The sequence below is a fragment of the Pan troglodytes genome, chromosome 7 (assembly GCF_028858775.2).
Source record: "Pan troglodytes isolate AG18354 chromosome 7, NHGRI_mPanTro3-v2.0_pri, whole genome shotgun sequence".
NCBI classification, from domain to species: domain Eukaryota; kingdom Metazoa; phylum Chordata; class Mammalia; order Primates; family Hominidae; genus Pan; species Pan troglodytes.
The window spans coordinates 39470518-39487384 of record NC_072405.2 but is presented as its reverse complement, the minus strand read 5'-3'; the positions used below and the strand labels follow the sequence as shown (position 1 = coordinate 39487384).

At 34.0% G+C, this 16867-nt stretch overlaps 1 protein-coding gene across 4 annotated transcripts in view; it reads right to left on the bottom strand.

Moving 5' to 3' along the window:
- Positions 1-16867, bottom strand: part of WRN (WRN RecQ like helicase) — a 137924-nt gene that overhangs the window by 77259 nt on the left and 43798 nt on the right. For all 4 annotated transcript variants that reach the window (XM_063817001.1, XM_063817004.1, XM_063817002.1 and 1 more), the window contains 7 exons: positions 12971-13400; positions 10493-10573; positions 7806-7950; positions 6763-6838; positions 5197-5264; positions 4785-4893; positions 3828-3896 (listed from right to left, as the gene is read on the bottom strand). In XM_063817001.1, coding sequence (XP_063673071.1) covers positions 3828-3896; positions 4785-4893; positions 5197-5264; positions 6763-6838; positions 7806-7950; positions 10493-10573; positions 12971-13400 — 978 coding nt within the window. The remainder of the gene's footprint in view (positions 1-3827; positions 3897-4784; positions 4894-5196; positions 5265-6762; positions 6839-7805; positions 7951-10492; positions 10574-12970; positions 13401-16867) is intronic.

Genomic DNA, 16867 nt, shown 5'->3' with positions numbered 1-16867 from the left:
AGAGAGTGCAGCAATAGACCCACATATATGTAGTCAATTTATTTTTGACAAAGGTACAAAGTCAATTCAGTGTAAAAGCATAGTCTTTTTAAAAAATGGAGCTGGAACAATATGTGAAAAATACATAAACTGTAATCAATACCTCATACAATAGACAACATTTACTAAAAATGAATCATAAATCTAAATGTAAAACTTAAAACTATAAAACTTTTAGGAGAAAACATAAAAGCAAATCTTTGTGACCTTGGGTCAAAACACTAAAAGCAAAATCCCTTAAAGAACAAATCGACAAACTGGACTTTATCAAAATGAAAAACTGCTGCTCTTCAAAAGAACTGTGTGGAAAGTATGAAAAGTCATAAACTAGGAGAAAATGTTTGCAAAGCATACATCAAATAAATAATTTATATTCAGAATATAGAAATGACTATCAAAACTCACTAAGTAAAAAATAGGCAAAAGATTTGAACAGATACTTCCTCAAAGAAGATATACAGATGGCCAATAAGTGTATGAAAAATGCTCAATATAATTAGTCATTAGGGAAAAGCAAACTAAAAATACAATGAGATACTATTAGAATGGCTTAAGTTAAAGATCAGCCAGACTAAGTGATAGCAAGGATGGGGAGGAACTGGACCTCTCATACACTGCTAGTGGGAATATCCCATGATACAATCACTCTCAAAAGCTTCATAGTTTCTTAAAAAATTAGCATATAGCCCAGCAATTCCACTCTTAGGCATATATGCAAAAGCGTTGAAAATGTATGTTCATAAAAAAATTGGTACACAAATGTTCACAGCATCATTATTCATAACAGCCAAAAAGGAAACAACCCAAATGTCCATCACTGATGAATGAATTTTTAAAATGTGTATGCCCATACTATGGAATATTATTCAGTCATAAAAAAAGACCAAATGAAGTACTGATATCACTATGCTAAGTGGAAGATGCCAGACACAAAAGGCCATATACTGTATAAGTTAATTTATAGAAACATCCAGAATAGGCAAATCATAGAGACAGAAAGTAGATTAGTGGTTGGAAGTGGGCAGAACAGAGATAATAGGCCGGGCAGAGTGGCTCACGCCTGTAATCCCAGCATTTTGGAAGGCTGAGGTGGGACAATTACTTGAGCCCAGGAGTTTGAGAGCAACCTGGGCAACATAGCAAAATCTCATCTCCACTAAAAATAAAACAAATTAGCCAGGTATGGTAACATATGCCTACAGTCCCAGCTACTCAGGAGACTGAGGTGGGAGGATCAATTGAGCCCAGGAAATCAAGGCTGCAATGAACCAAGATCATGCAAGTGCACTCCAGCCCGGGAGACAGAGGGAGACCCTGACTCAAAAAAAAAAAACAAAAGAAAGAAAAGAAAAGGGAAAATAGGGAATGACTCCTTAATGGGTATGGAATTTCTTTTGGGAGTTAGGAAAATGTTCTGGAATTAATTATGATGGTTATATATTATTACTATACCAAAGCCCACTGGACTTTAGCAATGATTAAAATGGTAAAAGTTATGTTCTGTGAATTTTATCTCAATTAGAAAAAAGAAAGTTAAACATATATGCATCACATGTTCCAGTCATTCTGCTCCTTCATATATAATAAAATGAAAACATATGTCCATACAAAGACTTACATACGAATGTTCATAGCAGTTTTATTTGTAATAACCCAAAACTGGAAACGATCCAAATGTCTATCAGGTGAATGGATAAACAACTTGTTGGATATCCATAAAATGTAATCCACTTAACAATAAGAGGAATGAACTATTAATCACTGTAATAACATGAATGAATCTCAAAATAATTATACTGCATTATTTAAATCAGACAAAAAAGAGCACATAAAATATGAATGACTCCATGTATATAAGTTTAGAAAATGCAAACTAGTCTACAGTAACAGGAAGGAGCTCAGCAGTTACCCGGTGACTGGGGTTAAAACAAAAAGGTAAACTTTGTGGGTGATGAATATATTCATTATCTGGATTGTGATGATGGTTTCATGAGTGCATACCTGTGTCAAAACTTATCAAATTATACATTCTCAGCATATAAAATTTATTGTAAGTCAATTACACCTCAATAAAGGTGATTTAAAATGCTTAGAAAAAAAGAAAACATGTTCACAAAAAAGATTTTTATAAGGATGTGTATAGCAGCTTTATTAGTAACAGTCCAAAACCAGAAAAATAGCCTAGGTGTCTATCAATAAGAAAATGTAAAAACAAACTGTGCTATATTCAATGAAATACAATAAAATAATAATCAGATATTAAAACAACAACAACAACAACAACTGCATCAGGTGCGGTGGTTCACGCCTGTAATCCCGGCACTTTGGAAAGCCAAGGCAGGAGGATCGCCTTCTAATTTTATCTCAGAAAAAAGAAAGTTAAACATACATCCACCACATGATCCAGTCATCCCACTCCTTGACATGTATCAATAAAATGAAACCATATGTCCATACAAAGACTTATATGTGTCTCAGCTTTATTTGTAATAATCCAAAACTGGAAACAATCCTGACGCCAGGAGTTCAAGACCAGCCTGGGCAACCAAGCAAGATCCTGTCTCTACAAAAAATTTAATAATTAGCCAGGCATGGTGGAACATACCTGCAGCCTAGCCTACTTGAGAGGCAGGAGGATAGCCTGAGCCCAGTAGTTAGAGGCTGCAGTAAGCTATGATTGCGCCACTGTACTCTAGCCTGGGTGACAGAAGGAGACCCTGACTCTGAAAAAACAAAAACAAAACAAAACAAAACAAAAAACTACTGATACATGCAACAGCATGAAAGAATCTCAGAAACATTACAGCAAATGAAAGAAGTCTTACACAAAAGAGTTAATATTGTGTGACTGCATTTATATGGCATTCTACCAAACTATGGTAGAGAAAATCGGAGCAGTGGCTTGCCTAGGATGGAGGATGGAAAGACAGACTGGGGAGGGACATGAAGAAACTTTCTAGAGTGTCAGTGATATTCTGTATCTTGTTAGAGGTTTGGTTTACATCTTTGTATGCATTTATCAAAACTCAGTAAATATATGTGTATCTCATGTGTATGTATATACTAATATATACATAAAGAAAGCAACTGCTTAATGGGCAGGGGTGTTCTTTTAGGAGTGATGAAAATGTTCTGAATTAGAACATGCATATATATGCATATATATTAATATATGTGTGTGTATGTATATATAAGTGTACATATGTTTGTGTGTGTGTGTACATATACACACACACACACACACAAAATGGGTGTGTGTATGTGTATCTGAGATGACATTCTCCTTAGGAATTACATCATGATAGAATTGGTTGGGCAAGAGACCTAGAATCCAGTCCCTGCTCAGCCAGTCATTGTGTGATTTTGGGCAAATTACTTGTCTCTGAGCCTCAGTTTTCTCATCTATAAAATGAGACAAATCTTTATATTCTCCAACTTCTCTTCCAAAACCAAAATTTTTATAATTCTATGAGTACAATGCTAATCTTATAGCCCAAGAACCGAGAATAACAGATTTCTTCAAGTTTGAAGGATTTAAAAAGTAACAGTCCTGCAAAGGTACAAAAGAAAGTGCATTTTAAAATCATGGACTTTTTTTTTCATGCATTTAGTAAAATTTGTTTGTATACAAAATTCTCTCATATACCACAGACATCTGACCACATGATTAGAAATCACATAAATTACTCACAACTTCCTCAGCAACATGTAATTCACCCACGTAACAAACTTGCATATGCACCCCCATAAATCCAAAATAAAAGTTGAGGGGAAAAAAGATTACTCACAATTTAATATCTGTTAGAACATTTTCTGACTGTGCTGATCCAAGGAAGCAAGCTGGGATGTTGGACATTCTATAAGAAGAAAAACAAATATTCTGGCACCATGTACACATTACACATATCAATTTCATTCTTAAGTGAAAAAGAATAAAGAAATATAATAATTTATATTCCTGTTCTTTGCAATTTTCTTTTTTGTCACTTACTAACTTGATAAGCAAATTCCTTCAAGGGCCTTATCAGAATGCAAGTTTTTAAGGTGGGTCTTTGAAAGAGACTGCAAGCTCAGGGCAGCAGGGGATGACAGGGGGTAAAGGAATAGGTTGCTAGAACCTATTCCTTCTAACTGTATGTTTGTACTCATTAACCAACAGTAGGGTAACTATAGTTAACAACAACACTGTGTATTTCAAAATAACTCAAAGAAAAGATTAGAAATGTTCCCAGCACAAAGAAATGATAAACGTTCAAGTTGATGAACAAATGCCCTGATTTGATCAAGTGTATTTGATATGAGTGTATCAAAATACTACAGTACCCCATGAATATGTAAAGATATTATGTATCAATTTAAAAACAGATTGCAAGCTCAGGTTGAAGAAGCTGAAAAGTGTTTCATAGATAAAAAATATACTTCCATGTATACACTTCTTATCAAGCTAAAAAGCAAGGGTAACAAAAAGAGAAAAGAATTTTGAGATATTCAATGTAAACCAGCATAAAGTAATAATGTTTTTTTAAAAAATTTTATCAGGGCCACCTGGTAGCTTTGAATTACAGAGAACACAAGAAAGAAGGTAAGCTCTTCCACTAAAGGGTCATTTATTACCAATAAAGATAAAGCAATACCTGCAGAAATGTGTTATTGTGAACTAGATTTTAACATGCATGATGGATCAGATGTTTCACCCACAGAAGAAAAAAAGAGGGTGATATTGTGGCAATGATAACATGACTTACTTAAGCTGTAGCACTTGGTCTTCCATCAGAGAAATAAGGGGAGAGATAACAAGGCCAATCTTGCCTACATAAACAGGTGGATACTGGAAGCACAAACTCTTTCCATATCCTTGAAATGAAAAAAATATAAAAATAAAATGAAAAAAATATAGAAATAAAAATAAACCTTTGATGCTTTCATTTCTTTTTACAATGTACTTATACAGATGAATGGTCAATACTAGTATGCTATCTTCCTAAAAGCTAATTGATACATAAATCTGAGCATCTGTTCTTTGTTCACTCTCTTCTATATTTTACATCATTTGTAGTTGCATTTGTATTTTGAGAGTTTAATGAAAGATTAAGCATTTCAAACTCTTTATGTTTTATTTTTTTAAAGGATTAGGTTATTTGCTTAAGTACAACTTACCAGTTGCCATGACAGCAACATTATCTCTTCTTTCTTCTAATACTGAATGAATCACTTTCCACTGAACTCTTGAAGGTTAAAAGCAAAAAGCTATTTTGTTTTATTAATAAGAAACCCAAGGTACAAATTAAAATCCATTCAATTTTTCATTTCCTCTCATAGAATTTATTTTCAAACTTCATACATAAATGCACAAACCTGGAACTTTAAAACAAACAATGCCATTTGACCAATGTCCCATTCAAGCTAACTAACAACTACCATTTGGTATATGTATTAAATTTCACTACATACATCTAAAGTAAAAAACAGATTCTAAGCTTCATACTAGATATCCAAAAGAATCAATACTTTAAAATAATAAGAGAAATGCTCAGGGACAAGGACTGACTGAAAAGGGAAATAAGGGAACTCTGTGCGGTGATGATAATAATATCTCTTGATAAGAATTTGGGTTACATGGGTATGCACATGTATATTTAAAATTTGCAAATGTACACTTAAAGTTTTATATTTCCTTACGTGCAAATTTTACACCAAAGAAAAAACTGTAAGTAAATATTTAACTCGTTAATAATTTACATGCTGAAATACTTAGGTGGAAGTGTAATGGTGTCCTCAATTGACCCTGAGATGCATTTTAAAACTGGAATGAATGAATGGATGGATAGAGACATATGAATGGATGGATATGTGATAAAGCAAGTATAGTAATGATAGTTGAATTTAGGTGGTGGGAATACAGACATGCACAGAAAAAAGTTCTTTCAACTTTACTACATCTTAGAAAATTTTCTTAATAAAATATCATGGGAAAAATCAATTGGAGAGGTGGTCTTCTGGCATGCTGTTACTGACCTATTCTTAACTAAGTGCTGGCCACAGGGTGCCCAGTTTATGAAAATTCATTGATCTCTACAACATGTGCACTTTTCTGTATGTAAGACATAAATAAAAAATGTTTAAGATCAAAAGAAAAAAGGAAAGAAATACTTCAGTGGATTATATTTTAAATTCTCAGAATAGGAAAAATCCAGTCTAGATTTTCACAGGCTTATTAGTTTTATTCACATTTACTTGTTCATCTCATTCTTATTCATCTCATTTAATCCTCACAAAAATGTGCCTGTTAGATGTAAACAAATTTTGAGTACATTAAAATAGATAAGATTATCACTATTCCTCAAATTGTTGTATTAAGAACTTCTAGTACATCTGCTTGTTCTGGGTAATATACACAAAACAGGCACATAGACACTCGTTTAATGAAAAACAAGTCAGTATTAAATTAACATTTATTTATAAGCATCTTTAAACTAGTTTCTACTCAGAACTGCTCAGTTAAAGGAAAACCATTTTTCCTCACTTATAAAAACAATTTGCAGAAATGAATTTTATATAAATATCACTTTGAAATAATTTTGTAGTCACACAGAAAATACAGTGTGGCATGTATAACTATAGTGAAGTTGTGCTGTTGCTGTTAAGCAGACAGGTTATTTGCCTTTTCCCTTGTTTTAAAGAGAATACTAAATATGTGATTTGATTAAATGAGATTATACTCACGGTTTAAAACTGGAATGGCCAAAGTACATCTTGAGGCAAGTAACTTGCTCTTCACTGGGTGCTGGCAACAAAAAGTCTTGAAATAAAATAAAATGCGCATTTATGTTCAAATAGAAAAACACCACATAGAGGGAGAAAACAGTTTATTTCATTGGCTTCTTTGAAAGAATACAGTGACAGCTACCATGGGTTAATGTTTTCTATTTTTTAATTCCAATACAAACTGGTCTTCTGGGTACCATCTGTGACACTTGGATTACTTTTAAGTATTAGAATTTTGTTGTGATTCACACTTTGCCAGGACTATTAAAAAACTGATGTTTTAGAATCAGGAATACTTCTAAAGGCTAACATTTAGAACAAACCATGGCAAGCAATATACCAATCCAAATGTTATAATATAACCAACCTTCAATTAATGGTAATCAGAAATTACATTAGTCCTGCACTAAAAAAATCCACAGATAAAATAAAATCTTCGTTTTAGTTACCTAAAGCTAAATGTAGTTACACCAAAATTTAGTTAAGAAAATCTCGTTTAGTTTAGTTACCTAAATGTCATTTAGTTAGGAAAAGTTAGTTACCTACATCTTTGGTCAAAATTCTAACTGCGCAGCACAATGAAGTTATGTTAGCTCTACCCAAGTCACTTTCCCTGTCCACAGTGAGCTTGAAAGATTCCTGAGTGGCCAAGAAAGGGCAAAACAAAGAATCAAGATAATTAACCACTAAACAACAAAAGTTCATTATTAGAGTTCTCAGCTTTAATAATTCTAAATGAGAACTATAATGATTTGGAGAAATACAAAAAAACAAAGGGAAAGATATTTTAATCATCATAATGCTATTACTCTATTTTTCTAAGTAGTAAGATTGTGCTTTATGGAGATAAAAGCACTAAGGAGACAAAAGCTTATAAGGATCCAATAATTAACTATATGCCACAAAGTCCCTGACCTCCAAACCATCCAAAACTGGATCCTAAGTTAAAGTCAGTGGTAGGTATCACAGGTGAGTCATTTCAAACATACTTCAGTGCTTACCCTTATCATCATCTTCTTCCCCTTCATTAGCTTCATTTTCATCATCTTCTTCTTCTTCTTTAGTAAGAAGACCCAGATTTCTTTCCATTTTTAAGCATTTAGAATGAGTTGGTTCTACCGTGCCACTGTTGAGGTTTTCTAAAGACTGAAAGTTTAAAAGAAATCTTAAAAGCAAAACCACTGACAGTGTCGTATCTTTTTCACCAAACACAAAAGGACTATTATTAACAGGGCCTACAATTTTGTTGAAAGCTGGCAGATGTGCAAGCCATACTACAAAAGAACATGTGTGCTCCAGTTTAAATATGTGCTCATGAATGGTTTCTAAGGCGCAAGGCCAAAGATGGAACATTTCCAGCATAAACAAGGCTCATTAATAGCATATAATAAACTGCCCCTGGGGAAAGCTATCATAAATTTTAAATTTGGATAATTTAAAACATTTTATTCTTTATTGCACCTCAATATTTTCGATTCTCAAGTAGTAAACGTGGATTTTAATGTTATTTTTGTAACAAGTTTCTCTATATCATGGGTCAGTCGCATTCTTTCTGAATAAGGCTGAAACTATGAGCAAACAATAAATGTGTTTTGGAATTGTCAAAACAACAAAAGATTCAAATCATTTTAGAAAAGGAATTTTAGAAACATGAAATAAAGTTATTTGTTTTTATTTTGGCTTGACAGTATCTGACATTCTCCCCTAAATAAAGATTATCTATTTCAAGAATATTTCAAAATTATTTCATCTATAACATTTTTTAACTATGAAGAGACAGGAAGACTTTATTAAACTACAGTTTTTACTTTCTCTTTTTATTAAATCTTTCATTTAATATTTTCATTTTGAAGGTTTTTTTTAAAAAAAGTATATTCATTTCAAGCCTGAAGGCAGAAGAAAGAAGTGTTTCTGTTTCTGTTTCTGTTTGTTTTATTTTATTCAAGTCCACAAACATACTTAGAATGCATGTTTAAAATAGAGTTCTCTAATATGGGCATCCAGGTTGCCTTCTAACAGATTTAATGTATACGTTTGTAGACGTCCACAAGTTTCCTATAAATGTACTATTGGAACAGTACTTCCCAGAGAAATGGATAATTAATAACAAAATACAATTCAGTATTTATGTTCTAGTTTTACTGTTAGCTAATATGTATTAAACACTTACTAAATGTCAGGCTCTATACTAAGCTCTTCTCAAGCAATACCTTAAATAATAATTACAACTGTTAACCGAGTATCAAAGATGCTAAGAAACTTCCCCAAAGTCACACAGATACTAACTGGAAAAGCTGGGATTCAAACCTACATCTGAATTCACAATCTACTTTTTTTTTTTTTAATTTTTTAATTGAGACAGGGTCTCACTCTGTCACCCAGGCTAGAGTGCAGTGGCATGGTCATGGCTAACTGCAGCCTCAACCTCCCCAAGCTCCCCAGGTGATCCTCCCACCTCAGCCTCCCAAGTAGCTGGGACTAAAGGCGCATGCCACCACACCCAGCCAATTCTTGTATTTTTCTGGAGAGACAGGGTTTCGCCATGTTGCCCAGGTTGGTCTCAAACTCCTGGAATGAAGTGATCCTCCTGCCTCGGCCTCCCAAAGTGCTGAGATTACATGAGTGAGCCACCATGCCTGGCCCTAGAATATACATTCTTACTCACTACTCGTTACTTGGCCTCAAAACTAAAAAAGTCAAGAAATTAATCTCATTTCATAAAAATAAAAAAATCTCATCAACCTAAAGATTAGGAATAAAAAAATGTGTAATGGGGAACTTCTGTGTTTTTCTTCATTTTTTACTTAATTTAGCTACATTGGCTTTTCTTATTATACATCTTTGGTTAGTAACACCTGACAAAGAAATTAGAGGTAAAGGAATAGAAAATATATAAATTATAAACTAGTATTTTCAATCTCAATAATAAGAGTAAAACTGAACCATTTAATCCATTTGAAAATTATATAATATAAAATATCCATAGTAAAAATACCAAAGAAAGTAAAGATGATTATTGAATGTATAAAAACAAAACTTCCAAATAAAAATGGATACACATGAATTGGAAGAAAGGAAACTCAATTTCAATACTGGAGAGCCAAATCACTACCCATATTCCAGGAAAAAATTACAAGAAAGTAACACAAGAAGGAACACAGGGCTGGATGCAGCGGCTCACACCTGCAATCCCCAGCACGCTGGGAGGCTGAGGCCAGTAGATCACTTGAGCCCAGGAGTTTAAGACCGACCATCCTGGGCAACATGGGAAAACCCCATCTCTACAAAAAATACAAAAATAAGCCGGGTATGGTGGCACACGCCTGTAATCCCAGCTACTCAGGAGGCTCATGCAGGAGGATCACTTGAGCCCTGGAGGTGAAGGTTGCAGTGAGTCAAGATGGCACCACTACACCCCAGCCTGGGTGACAGAGTGAGACCCTGTCTCAAAATAAAAAAAAAAAAAGAAGGAACAAAGAAAGCACAATTAAAATTAGTATATTACCTCTAACCCATTATTCATAGACTACATAAAAGAAACATGAATTGGAAAATGTGAAATCTAATGTTACATAATTAGTAGCAATTTCATTGTGGTGGAACCTGGTTTAGAATTAGTTAATATTTTACTTAATTAAATGTCCTTTGGAAAGAACTTGAAGTAATGTTTTTATAATTGTAAACATACCTTAAGCATCTCCATTTCTAAATCTTCATCACTCTCAATTACATAGGACGTATCGTTTTCATCATTATTGGGAGATAAATGCTTTAAAAAAAAGTATTAAGCATTAATTTCCAATATAATTGACTTCATATCCTCTTTTCTGCAGAACAAAGCTCCTATATACTAGATATCTTTAGACAACTTCCTCTTCCCTAATGGATATATAATATATATTTACATATTTATATGATAGATAAAAAAGGGAGAGAGAGAAGAATGAACACAGAAACAAAGAACCAAAGAGAAAGAAAGAAATAGTTAGGAATACAAAGTTAGATAAAGAGACAAAATAAAATCCCTGCTCTAAACAAGAATACAAAATGACAAGTTCAACTCAGGTTAAACAATGTCACACTGTGTCTCCCAAACTTTTTGAGTATAAGAACTCTTCACAATGTTGAAAATGCCGTACAAAGAACAATAGTTGTTCCTTGACATCCACTGATTTAAAAAAGATTGCGAAAAACTACTATGATTGTAATATCTTTAAATAAATCAGTATTTTACAAAAAGCATTCTCTATATAATTGAAAAATAATGTCAGAGATGTTATTTATTCAGTCTATTGCCAATGTTTGGGTATGAGGAAACTTTTCAATAATTTGGCAATCTCCAGGAACCAAGTGTCCAACAAGATGGGATCCCCCACAAAAATCCATAGAAAGAAAACCCTCAAAAAATGCCAAATATTTAAACAGGAAGTAGGAAAAAGTAAACCTTAATTAACCTGCAAAATTTAAGCAATAAAAAAAATTGAAAATAAGCTTTTTACTAGGAAAAAAAGTTATTTTATTTTTTAAAAGTTCTTTTACTTCTTATTTAACGAATAAAGAAAGCAATACTAATAATTAGTACCCAATAAAAAATGGCAATAATTGGTGTAAAAGATGTCAGTCAAATCACGAAATCCAAGGCCAGGTGCAGTGGCTCACACCTGTAATCCCAGCACTTTCTCTACTAAAAATACAAAAATTAGCCGGGTGTGGTGGCGGACACCTGTAATCCCAGCGACTCGGGAGGCTGAGGTAGGAGAATCACTTGAACCGGGGAGGCAGAGGTTGTAGTGAGCCAAGACTGCGCCACGGCACTCCAGCTTGGGCGACAGAGATAGATTCCATCTCAAAAAAAAAAAATCATGAAATCCTGATAATCCTATAATATTATATGAAACATATCACTTAAAGTGTATACCTAATAAGAAATTCCTAGAAAATCAAAGGGAAATGCAGATGTTAGCAAAAACTGATATTTCCCAGAAGGGGAACATCTTTTATGAATGGTTGGTATGAGAATATTTTGAAAACCATTTTAAAATGAAATGCACGTTTATACTGATAAAAGTGATTACTAATAGTTACCAAAATACAGAGAATTGCTCAAATGCTAAAATTATTGTTGCCATTAGAAAAATGATGGGGAAATAACTCTAATTAAATGGTCAAATCTAATTTTTTAAACTTATTTATCGTGAAATAAAATATAAAATTTCAGAGAATATAGGCATCTTAAGTAATTTTGTAAACTAATGCAAAACAAATGAGAAATTAAGAAATTAATTTAATGAAGAAATTAAGGAAAAAATCTGACTCTGAGATGACAGTAAAACTATAGTGTCAAGCAAAAGCATCAGAAGTTTATTAGAAACTCTCTCACATGAGCAAGTAAAGAAATTCTGGGCCAGGCACAGTGACTCACACCTCTAATTCCAACACTTTGGGAGGCCAAGGCAGGTGGATCACTTGAGTCCAGGAGTTGGAGACCAGTCTGGGCAACAGAGTGAAACCCCATCTCTACAAAAAATACAAAAATTAGCTGAGTGTAGTGGTGCAGGCCTGTGGTCCCAGCTACTAGGGAGGCTGAGGTGACAGGATCACTTAAGCCCAGGAGTTGAAGACCGCAGGGGGCCAAGATCCCACCACTGCACTCCAGCTGGGGTGACACAGCAAAACCTTGTCTCAAAAAAAGAAAGAAAAAAGAAAAAAATTCTGTATAAAGAAATAAAATACACCCCCAAAAATCAAAGTCAGAAGAGTAAACACTAGTAGATATGAAGAGAATCCACAAAAAGCAGAGATATCTATTATGAAAAAAGCATACGAAATTATAAAATAGCAAACTCCTACAAATGCCTGTTGATACCATAAAATCTTTCCACTACACAATGCTGCATATCATACTAAGTCAGGAACAGCAAACTACAGCTCGCAAGCCAAATGTGGCCCACTATCTGTATTTGTAGATAAAGTTTTATTGAAAGACAGGCACATTTGTTTACATTTGTCTGTGGCTGCTTTCACACTACAATAACAGAACTGAGTTACTGCAACAGAGACTGTATGTCCCACAAAGCCTAAAATATTTACTATCTGTCTCTTTACGGGAATAAAGTCTGCCAGACCCTACTAATAACTAAAAATGTGCTTCCTCTTTATTTAGTACCTCAGTAGATTTATAAGCAGTATCACTAAGATATTCTTCCTGAGCCTGCTGTTCCAAAATTTGGAGTTCATGTTCTGTAATATCTAACGACATCAAACAAGCTCTTTCCATATTCTCTTTCAATTTGTTGTCTTCTACTCCATCTTCAAATCCATCTTCTTTTCGTTCCACTTTATTTCCAAGTACACCTTCTCCATCATGTTTAGCTAAATGATCAAGTGTTGGGTCCCATGTTTCATCTGCAACGTGAATTAAAACTTCATGTTCTCTAATTTGTTTCTGTTGTACTCCCCCAGTAGTTGAATCTCCAAAGGATAATAAGTTTAAATTATTGCTGGGCCTCAGTTCAGTCTCAATGTTAGTAGACCCAATTATCATCCTCCTCAGTGAATATAGATTTTCTGAAATATCCTTTAGTAAGATAGAAACCCTAAAAAAAAATTAAGAAAGATTAATTCAACTTCAATTGCATTAACTACAAGGACAAACTGTGAAGCTTTTTAACAAGTAAAAGCTTTCTAAGCTGACCTTCACTTAAAAGATCAATAGTATTAAGGCTGTTCTTCATTCCCTAATGCCCATATATAATTACAGCTTGCAGGCTACTCTCTAGCATCAAGGCACTTCTGCACCAATAGTTGACTTGTATGTTTACTAAGAGTCAGTAGTGCTTGGTCCCAAATTTGTTTATGTCAACTATATGTTTTTTGTTGATTAATTTAATTAAATGTAAAGAAAGTTGATGATACATGACCACCAAAAAAAAAAAAAAACCCTATTTCATTAAATTCTAAGTTGAATACATGGAAAGATTTTGTAAATTTCTTTTTTGTTAAAAAAAAAAAAAAGGTGTTTGATAAACTGTGATAAAAGAACCCTAAAAGTCTCAAGGAAAATCATAATGCCTAGGACTCCGCACTCAGATTGCTTCAGGTGTCTTAATTTTTCACTCTGTCTTAAAGAATTGGAAATTGTAGATGGTACATTATAGGTGTGGTTTAAACAAGAAACACTATGCAGAACTCCAAAGAGCTGGCCTGTATATAATGAAAAAGCCTTGACATATACAAAAATATTGGGAACAAACAAACATTAATATTTTAAGTTAAAAGAAAATTTGGGGCGGGCGCGGTGGCTCATGCCTGTAATCCCAGCACTTTGGGAGGCTGAGGCAGGTGAATCACTTGAGGTCTGGAGTTCGAGACCAGCCTGGCCAACATGGCAAAACCCTGTCTCTACTAAAAATACAAAAATTAGCTGGGCTTGGTGGCATGCGCCTGTAATCTCAGCTACTCAGGAGGCTAAGGCAGGAGAATCCCTTGAATCCCGTAGGTGGGGGTCCCAGTGAGCTGAGATCATGCCATTGCACTCCAGCCTGGGCGACAAGAGCAATACTCCGTTTCAAAAAAAAAAAGAAAGAAAATTTTGATGATACCATTTTGCCTAATTTTTTCACCTCACTGATCAATTACTAGTCTCAACTGCAACAAGTAAGATTGTTTGTGCTCTAATTTGAAAATGATGCTGTTTTGCATCTCCAAAAATCTCAAAACACTACATTTTTGGAACAGAAAAAATCAATTTGCCATCAGTAGGCAAATATAACAAGTGAGAAACTATGGATAAGATGCATATAAATAAATACGAGCTGAATTTCTTAGCTCCTTAATTGCAGTTGCTAATGTATAACATTTTAACTAAGTAAGTTTAAATGACTATATTATAACCCAATCTAGTTAGTTGGAATGGAAAACCACTGCTAGAGTGTAAAATGAGGCACAATGTCTTGTTTATTTGTTGTAGAGCTTACTAAAGTACTTCATAAAAGCAGAAATCAGTGAAAGTGAAGGAAGTATGATAGGCAGGGACATGTTTTACTCTTTCATTAGTGATTTTGTTTAGGTCTTCTAATATTTATATATTTAAAATCCATGCTTAATAAAATCTGACATGCCTTTTAAAATTTTATATTAATGACTCAAGTACAAATTTGATCCTTCATGGGAATAAACTATCAAAAGTACTAAGTGGTTTCATGAGTTATTTCCAGTTACTTCCATCACTGAAAACACCACTCCAAAGTTGGGCTCAAGCTTACATAGACAAAGTCTACATTAACACAAACAAAATCAAGAGCAAAATTAAATTCAAAAACTAAAAGCACACTAATGTTATCTAATTTAAACATTCTAAGATTCTAAAAATCTTATAAAGAACTTTTAGCTTTATATACAGCCACTCAAATGTTAAAATTATATGCAAATAGTTTAGTAGGAACAGATATGTGATACAGTTTAACTGTTACACGGACAGGAAATGGTGTAACATACAAACACAGCAACAGTGGCACAGATTGACTATCAAGAGTGTAAGGGCTCATTTATCAGGCCCTGACATCAGGGAATATAACATGCTTTATGTAAGATAACTAATATTTACTCTAACAAATACCAAAGGCTGTCCTGCCTTCTTCAGTAAGGCACAGTATACTTTTCCTTCTTTTTCAGGATTGTTATTATGCATATTAGTAGCCTGCAGACAGCCTTAGCACCCAACAGAATGTCAAGTACATGACAGCAATAGAAGAGATATATACTGAATTTAAATCAATGACTAAGCAGTACTATACACTGCCAATACCTTCAGAGTCCACTGAAGCATAAAGCTGCTCCCTTCTGTAACAAACTTCAAACCGTTCTATTTTAAGAGTTCTTAGTTCTAATTTTTATAGTTTTGTCCACTCTTTCAGATTGTCAGCTGTCACTTCCACCTACTGTCATGTGAATATCATTACTTATTTACACCATTTTCACTTTAACTCAGTACCCAAGCTTGTCAAACTGGATCTATGAACAAAATGTGGCCTCCTGCACTCCACAGAAATGCCGAAAGTAAGCTGGAATACATGCTTATAGCATTATTTTGACTGCTCAGAGGTCTTTTTTGTTCCCTCCTGGTTCTGAGGTGTCATCTAGATACATTAGATATTACTGTAGACTTGTTACAAAGAGCATGAAATAAGAGACTAGTTATCGTTTTCACACTAAAACTTCACAAGACCCAGTATTTCCCATTTCCAAGTTTTAAGAAAATCTATTTAGCTTCAATATGTAAAAAGTAATTATATAAATTGATAATTCTTGTCATACCCAACTAAATCAGAGTCAAGGGCCAAGGGGAAAAAAGCACTCAAGGCACATAACATTACTCTAAGAATGTAATTTTCTGCAAGCCTAGCTGCTGAAACTGCCTATTGTAACCTAAAACCCGTTTTATCTAATAGATACTGAAACAACCTGTTGTGACTCTAAGACTAGTTTTACCTACCACAGTCACTAACCGATCAGCGCTTCCAACTCCCCAAAATTTACTAGTGCCAAAGAACTTTCTGGAAAAACAATATGTCACATTTTCCTTTTTCTATAACCTCCAAACTTCTCTGTTCTTCAGAGATACCAAAGACACCCAGTCTGTGTATATGCCCCAAATTTAATTCTTGCTTCCCAAATAAAACATTTTCAATTTAAAGATCTGTCTCTATATTTTAATTGACTTCAACAGATATTATGAAGCAAAGCATTAAGCACATGTGATTTACATCCAGTAGATATTTTAATTGCTAGTACAAAAATCTGAAATGCATGTAAAAGTCATGTAAAAGGTGGCTGCTCTAATTTCATGGAGGGAAAAATGTATACATGAGTAAGAAATGGCTTTACTAGTATCCTTCCCCATTTTAAAGTTCATCTTTCAGGCTGGGCGCGGTGGCTAACGCCTGTAATCCCAGCACTTTGGGAGGCTGAGGCAGGCAGATCACGAGGTCCGGAGATCGAGACGATCCTGGCTAACATGGTGAAACCCCGTCTCCACTAAAAATAAAAAAAAAATTAGCCGGGT